Source organism: Brienomyrus brachyistius, chromosome 6, assembly GCF_023856365.1.
Source record: "Brienomyrus brachyistius isolate T26 chromosome 6, BBRACH_0.4, whole genome shotgun sequence".
Lineage (NCBI taxonomy): Eukaryota > Metazoa > Chordata > Actinopteri > Osteoglossiformes > Mormyridae > Brienomyrus > Brienomyrus brachyistius.
This window is the reverse complement of record NC_064538.1, coordinates 23784752-23793608: the sequence shown is the minus strand read 5'-3', so window position 1 is coordinate 23793608 and position 8857 is coordinate 23784752. Positions and strand designations below refer to the sequence as shown.

Here is an 8857-nt window from a genome sequence, read left to right as displayed (position 1 = left end):
CTTGGAAAACACTTCTAGATTTAATTTAATTTAACTTTATTTTGCGTTTTGCTATTTTTGCAACAGTTACATAAACATATGTCAGTTTCTTTAGTTATTGATAACAAAGTGATCCTAGACATGTCTTGTAGAATGTATATTGCGTTACCTTATGTTGCAGAAATGTACTTAATTGCTACACTTATACTATTTCCAACCTGGAAACACATACATCCGAAAATCTATAGTACAATAGAGCTAGTTTCAGATGGTGATTTCCCAAAGCAATGACTGAGTAATTATTGAATTATGTATTATTAATAATAATATATCTGTGTGTACCAAAATATTTAGATGAAACTTGTAATTGTTACATTATTTATTAGCATGTCACTCAGAAGGATAACTGAATGACCTTAATGAATATTCGTTCTTTATTATAATCATCCTGCCACTCTAACCAGAATAAGTTGCTGGAAGATGAATGGAATTTATCATTACTGTTATCGTTTTTATTTTATTGTACGTAAAACATTCATGTAACAGGATTTATTGAACAGTTGTAACTAACGCTAGTGATTCATTAAAAATTGAAAGATTTAGAAACACTACGGGAATAATTACAGAGCCAGATTGGGAGTCAGGTCTTTTAGTCTGTTATAAGAAGGTGTACAAATACTAATTTAATGCTATTTGGCAAAAAGAAGTCAGGTATTTTTCTGTTACCTTCTGAAATGTCCATCTGTGTGTGGGGGGGGTATCTTTACAAGTCATTTACAGCTGAACGAATCTTGAGGCACAATAGCATTCATCCTCTGTGCGGCTTTAGTCTTCATCCACTTTCCCCTACAGTCTGTTTCTTAATGTTGTCTTTGCTCTTGAGATTTCCTTTTAACATTATTTTACTTTTTTGTTACTTTATTGGTTCATTATTCTACTTCTCCTCTCTCACTCACCACTTCTTTCTCTACTTGCTGGCGTTTCCAAACTGTATACCTATCTGGTTTCTGATGCAACGGAAAGCATTGGGATCCACCTCCCAGTACTTCACTGGGTTGCTGAAGAGGCTGATGCCACTGTAGAAGGGCTGATGTGCCCCAGCATTGTCCAAGCAGAAGGCATTTAACCCAATTTCACTGATATTGTTGCCATGCAGGTGGACCACCTACAGAAAGTGAGACAGAGGTCATTTATCTGTGTTTATACCACAGCCTTGTTGAATTCCCAAATCTGATTGGTCAGAAGAGTGTAGATTAATTTTCTATAACTGCACTCATAGTGGCAGCCAGGCAAATCACAGTAGTAAATCAATGCACTATTATAATATTTAATTATAACTAAAGGCTAATGCACGACATGCTGCATATTTACGTTTTCAAATGCATGGTAGTAGAGGCAAAGAACCACTCGACACTTATACCATGATTACTCATTCAGGTCATCATCCACAAATTTCAGTTTAAAATTTAAGTGATCATTTTGCATGGATCCTTTATCCCAAACTTTTCTGAACATTTCTTTGTCACAGGTGTTGGAAATACAGACAGTTTTGAACTAACCATTGGCCTTTTGGCTTAGCAATGGATAATTCTCAAATTAAAGATGGGGACATTGGTCATAATTGAGTCATTCTCAATGGAAATTGAGGTGGATATCCATCCATCCATCCATTTTTCAAACCGCTTATCCTACTGGGTCGCGGGGGGTCTGGAGCCTATCCCGGAAGCAATGGGCACGAGGCAGGGAACAACCCAGGATGGGGGGCCAGCCCATCGCAGGGCACACTCACACACCATTCACTCAGACATGCACACTTATGGGCAATTTAGCAACGCCAATTAGCCTCAGCATGTTTTTGGACTGTGGGGGGAAACCAGAGTACCCGGAGGAAACCCCACAACGACATGGGTAGAACATGCAAACTCCACACACATGTGACCCAGGCAGGGACTTGAACCCAGCTCCCAGAGGTGTGAAACAACCGTGCTAACCACTGCACCACCATGCCGCCTCAGATCACACTAGTGACATGTAAAACTTATATCTTTTGGTTCTTTGCCAAAAAAATGTATAATGCATGCTTGTCATTTGATGACAGTGTAAACAGATGATTACTCTGGAGCTCAGCAAAATCCAAAGACCAACGGCAGTAGTACTCGCATCACCCACTCGCCTCACCTGCAGTTGCGTCATGTAAGGCAGTCCTGTGGGAACCTGAGAGAGGCGATTGTTATCCAGGTGCAGCTCTCTGAGGTTGTAAAGGTATGCCAGGCTGCCATGATCAATAGTGAGAATTTTGTTGTTGCCCAATCCCAGTCTGGAAAACAGAAGGAAGATTAATTATCTACAATAAAAATTAAAGTTTCTATTTGCTGAATCCCTACTACAAAACTTTGTATCCTGTATGTGTTTATTATATACTTAAAATGGATGTGATAAATGTTATCATATTTTGTCCCCTTTAATCCAGCTGGCAATATAATGTACATTTGAGCTGCAGCTAAGTTGCTATTTCATATGAAACCACTAGATTGCAGTGTTTTCAAAGTAATGTTGGATGACTTAAAGAAGGGGTACTTGTGTAAAAACAATGGTTTTGTGGAATAAGGAAAGCCAAAAATTGTTAATTAAAGTTTCATAATTTTAAACCAGAAGGTAGTTTCTAAATACAGAAATGAATACTGGATTATGACCCATACATACCTAATCAGACTAGTGTACCGACTGAGGTCATACAGCTCTATGGCTTTGATTTGGTTGTAGTCCAGATGAAGTTCATGCAGACTATCAGGAAGGTCTGATGGCGATATGTGTTTGCGGGGTAAAAAGAAAAATAAGGTCATGCTTATCATAAAATCAGTCAAAAATCATTACATTTAATCGAAGTGTTACATATGTTCCATGAGTGAATGAATGTTTTGAAACCTTTTGGCACTGCTGTGAGTTTGGCCTCAGAGATGCGAAGGTAGTTGAGCGTGAGTCCATAAAAGGCACCATGTGTAAAGCCACTGTTCTGGATGGGATTCCTGCCCATTTCTGAAAGACAAAGACTAGGTTTACCAAGCATACAATAATCAACAGTCCTACTCAGCATCTTTTATTTCAAGCAGCTACTGTATGAGGTACTATATCTGTTAATTCTTCAAACCTGTGAACTACTGAAGGAACAAATAATGAATAGCAAGTGAAATACTGATCTCATATTTGTGCATCATTAATGAAATGTGATGTATCTTTAATCTCAGTTAGCTACTATATTTGTTTATGGTTTGTGAGTTACTACTCAGCATTTGCACCCCCTCAAGTAAAGTATTACCAAATGGGTTTGCCTGAAAGCTTGTTTTATAGATTTTCTTTATGACAACTTTACACGAAAGCTGGATGCAAAAAAATTAAATAAACAATGGCTATGTTTCATAAAAACCTAAAAAGTTTGAATAGTTGTATTAATATGACTCCAATATCAAAGGTGTTTGTGGTATTATCTTGTGGCCACAGGAGTTGATTTCTGACCAATTGAGTTCATTTTGTCTAGTCCAGAGAAGGCTCCGTGAGGCACCCTCTTGATGCGGTTGTCATTGACACGTAGTTCCACCAGGCTGGTGGGCAGGTTTTTCGGGATAGCTGTCAGAAGGTTGTGCGAGATGTAGAGTTTCTTCATCTTCTTAAGGGGATGGAAAGCTTGTGGGTGCACCATGGATATCTGATTGTTCTCCAGCACCAATGTCTATAAGAGAAAGAGTCACGTGAGGGCAGGAAAGAGGAGTGAACACCAACATTCATATTGATGATCACTGTTTTGCAATATTTTTGCTTTGTGTTGGGATTGCAGAATATGGAGTTGTTCTGCACAAATATTCACACATGATGATGATTTCACATTGGCTGCTCCATTAAGTGCCTACTATTTTCTCTCCCTTGTACCTTTTGATGGTTGATGCCGTCCCTCACCTGCCCACTCCCCACCTTATTCTACCCATGCTTTTGACATGGCTCCTTACTTCAAGGTTGCTAAGCCCCTCAAAGTCATGTTCTCCTAATCCTACGATCAGGTTATTCTGTAGATCCAGGAGTCTTGTATCATGGGGGATTTCCCGTGGAATGTAATGTAGATCTGAGGAAAAACATATATCAGATAAACTGAGGCATCACAAACCTATTTCAAGATTACTGGATATTTGTACCTACACTAAGAATTTGATTCCATGCACATCTGGCTTACAGCCAATTCAGAACTTTGGATCGGTCTCCAAATTAGTTTGTTAGTTTTTGAGTTTGATTTAAAAAACACCTAAGGAACTGCAATTAAATAATTCTGTCCAGTTATAAAATACCTTTTTATAACGTGTGGATTTTATGTGGGCCTGAATTTCCTGCCATAGTCCAAAAATATGTGGTTATGTAAATGGCCTCTGACTTGCCCACAGGATGTGAGTGTGTGCGCTGCAATGGATGGAGCATATGAACATGTAGACTGTGTTGGCATACTCCCATGAAGCATTATACAACTGTGTAACGGAGAGGAGTTTATCAAAAGTTCCACAGTCTGGCCATCATCTACCTCCTGAGGTCTAGGTTCAGTCATCATCTAGCCATTACCTTCATCTCTCCTGCACTAGCTCCTGTTTCTTTCCCACCAGAGAAGTAACATCCTACATGCCCAAAGCCAGTCTCTATTTCCAAGGTTTGATCCATTTGGGTCCATCCTGCTCATGATTGCTACCCAAATCGCACTGTACCAGACACCCATCTTTCACCTTGCAGGTAGTAACTACACAAAATCAAAATTCAACTTGTTTTTTTAACTGTTAACAAATTGTAAACATAAACTGTAATGTAGTCCTCAAATTTTATCTGCATTTCTCAGATCAATTCAGAATTGATCTGAACCTTGCTGTCTACACATATGGCATTTTCTAGTACACAAGTGAGGACAAAATAATTGCAACTATTAAAAAGATGCAGTATAACTTTTTATTATGTGAAACCATCTTGGTGTTTAATCCTTTTGTGAAAAGCATTTTACATACTGCACCAGACATTCAATTACACTGCTGTTATTGTTTTATGCTAAAAAGACAAAAGATTTCCCAGTGTTCCTGGTTGATACTTTGAATACAGGTAATATTTTAATATGTTTCATTGGGGGTTTCATCTGGCAACATTATGCAGTTATTAAAGTAGCAATTGTTGAAAAATTGGTTATTTGAGCTGCCAGCCAATAGCCAATGTATGTCTACACCAGGATTGCGCAACCCTGACCCAGGAGATCTACCACCCTGTAGAACTGATACAGATTATCAAGCCCTTCATTAGCATCTCAGTATTAGACTCAGCTATGATGAAGCTAAGATGGCTCTAATACTGAGATGCTACTGATATATTTGATTGTGTGTATTGTGTGTGTGTATTGTGTGTGTGTGTTGTGTGTGTGTGTGTGTGTGTGTGTGTGTGTACTTTCCCCCATGCCCACTCCTGTATTACTCACTCAGGTCAGAGCACTGCACGACCATGTTGAAACAAATGCAGGAGAAAGGACAGACAATCTCTTCAGGAAAGGATATTGCCCCTCCGGCAGAACCATCCTCTACATCTCTCATCATTGCTTGACCCTCCTCATTAGCATCCATCCCAAAGTCCAAGAAACTCCCCTGGTCAAACGGTAGGGCAGATGCAGAAAAGAGCAGGTGGACAACACATAGTACGAAAAGAAGGGCATTGCTGGGGAACATGGCTGGCATCCCAGACCTACAAGAGAGTAAATGAGGAATGAAGAAAGCTGTAATTGCAAGAAATATATATATATATATATTGATACTAAATAAAATTTCCCTTAGTCAAATGCATAAAAGACAGCAAATTCATGCAGGCCAAGTAAGCTGAAGCCCAAACTGAAGACAAAAATATACTAGATTTGCTGGTGATATTTAGTCAGATATTGTATTATGCAAATTCAAATAGTTATATTTGTGTATCCAAAGTGTAGAGTAGCAAAAAGATTTATCCCTTTGCACTTTACTCTAAAAAAACCCTAAATCATTTAAGTTAGGTTATACATCAAAGCATTGGCTTCCAGTTTTCTTTAATCACCATAATCAGGCAAACCATAAATTTACTCTTGCAGCTTGGAAGCTATTGTGTGAAATCTGTTTTGCTACAATAGTGGTGTCACAGAAAAATGTGCTGATGTGTCCTGTTCGGAATTCAAGTATCAAGGCCCTTGATTTTCACCCACCTTGACAATGGGGACTCAAATACTCAATACATTACAGCACAAAAACAACAAAAGAATACCTCATCTACTTCACCTGTGAATAAGCTATTTTGTCTGCTGTGAACCATTGATTTTTAAGCTTGAAAGAAGCAAACACCATCTGCATGCAGCACCCAGACCCTACAATTATACTCCACTAAATGTGTCTGGCAGTGAAATGAGAGGTGACACAGAATTGGGAGCCCATATATGTGCAAAGACAACTACAGTACAAACCTGCATGCCTGTATCCTCCTCATCCCTCAGACATACACAATGCAACACTTGCATGTTCTCCATGTACTCAAAGATTATGGTTCAAAGCATGTTTATGCATACATGTTATACCCCAAATGAGAGCCTTACTGACCAGAAATTGATCTATTTTCTCAAAAAAATCCCCTTATATGGGATGTCTGCATGTATCATCATGAGTATAGACCTGTAAGCTGCATTCAGGTAGCGAGCAAATAACACAGACCTTCTGTGGGCTCATATAAATAAACAAGAAAGAACAATTATCCCTTGGCAGAATGCATTTTCCTGTTTCAGGACAGGGCACTATATGAATTTAATTACATCCACATACAGTCACCCCTTCACATTCAGAAAGGTCTGGGGGAAAGATCCCTGCAGATATAGAAATCTGTGAATAATACTTGGGTCCATTAATTAAAATGCAAAATTAACGGCACCGGAAAGTTAAAAATTACTTCTGAGAAACATGACATTCCATGGTCACAGAGACAGTTAACGCATGCAGAATGAAGCAGGCTGGTTGCTGAGGCACAGATAACGGTCAAAATGCATAAATCTCATCCATCCATTTTCTGAACTTGCTCATGCTATGGAGGTGACTGTGGGCTACTATCCCAGAGTTTATGGGTACAAGGCAACGACCAAGGATGAGGCACCAATCCATTGCATGGCAAACTCAAACACCATTCATTGACACCTACAGGCAATTTGGTAACTCCAGCTCACCTCAGTATGATTTTGTACTGGGGGGGGGGGGGGTCAGGTGGGAAACCCCTGAATGACACAGGAGAATGTGCAAACTCCACACCCATGGAGCTGTGCAGAGACTCAAACCCTGGTATGAGAGGTGTGAGACAACAGCCCTGCATAGATCCTACAGTTTTTTTTTTTTTTTTTTTTTACCAAAAATAACTTTTAATATTAAAAATACAGTATGCACTTCTACTGCATACTGTATACTATCTAACATTAAATAACATCATTTTATCTGATCCAAATAATTTTCAGTATTGTTTATATATTGTTGGCTTACTTGTTGTCCAAAAATATTCTCATTTAATTGTTCACTGCCAACTTGCCAATAACCGAAACCAGACATCAAATTTGGGAATCTGAAGGGGCGACTGTACTTACAGGATTAAACAGCATCCTTATGAGACTTATAAATACGCAAAATACTTTTTGGCAAATCCTGTTAAACAGCACTCCTGATTTTGCTAAAGTTAAAGATAACATATAAGATAAGAATTCTGAGCTTTTGCACTTTTTTGGGTTTGCTGAACATTTCAGTATAATTAAATTTTGTGTCTAGTATGCTGCTTGTAATATATCCAGATTGCAATGCTATGGTTGCTGTTTATTTGCTCAAATGTAATGGTAATATACTTATGCAGACTAATATTACTAAGCCATGTTTGTGTGCTGCTGTATTGTTGAATTGTTCACTTGATTCTTGCTTTCACCTTGAGGCCCAGAATAGAATAAGTATTTTTAAACTGGGTGGATATTTCTTGATATGACAGTCAGTCCGCTGAATTACTGTAGAGTGTTAACCAAATGATGACAAAATAAAGCGTAAACAGACTATTTTAAGAAATTGACAGCTGTACAATTTATAATTTTTTTCTGTTTTTGTTTTTGTGCTTAATTGATGCTGCTCTTTGGGTTCCAAGAGATCTATAACAACTGTCATTAGATATCTGTAACCAAAATCAATTTGGTGCAATACAATTACGTTTACTGTGTGTGAGTTAAGAACTATAAAAGTGTTTTCTTGTACCTGGTCATAGGTGAATAACATGGAGCTAATGAGGCAGTTTGTCACTCCCCAAAAGCACTGGAAATTTAAATTCTTATAATATTTATTAAATTATACAAACCATATAATCATAAACCATATAAGCAATATAGAATTTTAAAACAATAAAATATGAAACATATGAAAAATGTTCCAACTTACCTTTATTTAGTAAGACAGGGATTTCCAAAGTGTGTTGAAAATGACTAGTGTTCATCTTGTGACCTGGGCTTGCAAATCTTATATAGGACATTTGAGAATTTCCTGTAGGATGTCTTAGAGTCCCTCCGCCCTTTATTTGGGATCATGCTTGAGCATAAAACTGGATTTAGTAACCAGGAAAAATGTAGAATGAAAAACTCTTTCTCATGGGCAATGCTATAGTCAGAGAGAGGGAAGGCAAATGAAATGCGTGGTTCAAACTTTTACTGAACTGATGCAATGGCTGTTGAAGACAAGGATGTGGTTTCTTTACCTACTAAAACTAAGCTTGTTTTTCATTTAATTTGTTGTTTAAACATGTTTACATGTTTTTTTTCCAAAACATGTCAGAAGTAGCATCTGTTAGG

The 8857-nt window shown here is 38.0% G+C and overlaps 1 protein-coding gene across 1 annotated transcript; it reads right to left on the bottom strand.

Annotated features, from left to right (window-relative positions):
• Positions 1-12: 12 nt before the first annotated feature.
• Positions 13-8538, bottom strand: bgna (biglycan a). The gene is made up of 8 exons (XM_049018076.1): positions 8451-8538; positions 5468-5727; positions 3981-4093; positions 3493-3706; positions 2905-3015; positions 2683-2776; positions 2158-2296; positions 13-1144 (listed from the first exon to the last, which is right to left on the bottom strand). The coding sequence occupies exons 2-8, from the start codon at positions 5718-5720 to the stop codon at positions 947-949; spliced, it is 1122 nt and encodes a 373-aa protein (XP_048874033.1). The 5' UTR covers positions 5721-5727; positions 8451-8538; the 3' UTR covers positions 13-946.
• Between the last annotated feature and the right edge of the window lie 319 nt (positions 8539-8857).

What these genes read in the sequence shown, in the direction of transcription:
- bgna (XM_049018076.1), bottom strand. Translation starts at nt 5,720, where the DNA reads ATGCCAGCCATGTTCCCCAGCAATGCCCTTCTTTTCGTACTATGTGTT. An exon ending in CGTGCAGTGCTCTGACCTGA is followed by an intron (nt 4,094 to 5,467) that starts GTGAGTAATACA and finishes GTTTTTCCTCAG; the next exon opens with ATCTACATTACATTCCACGG. An exon ending in AGGGGCTTAGCAACCTTGAA is followed by an intron (nt 3,707 to 3,980) that starts GTAAGGAGCCAT and finishes TTTCTCTTATAG; the next exon opens with ACATTGGTGCTGGAGAACAA.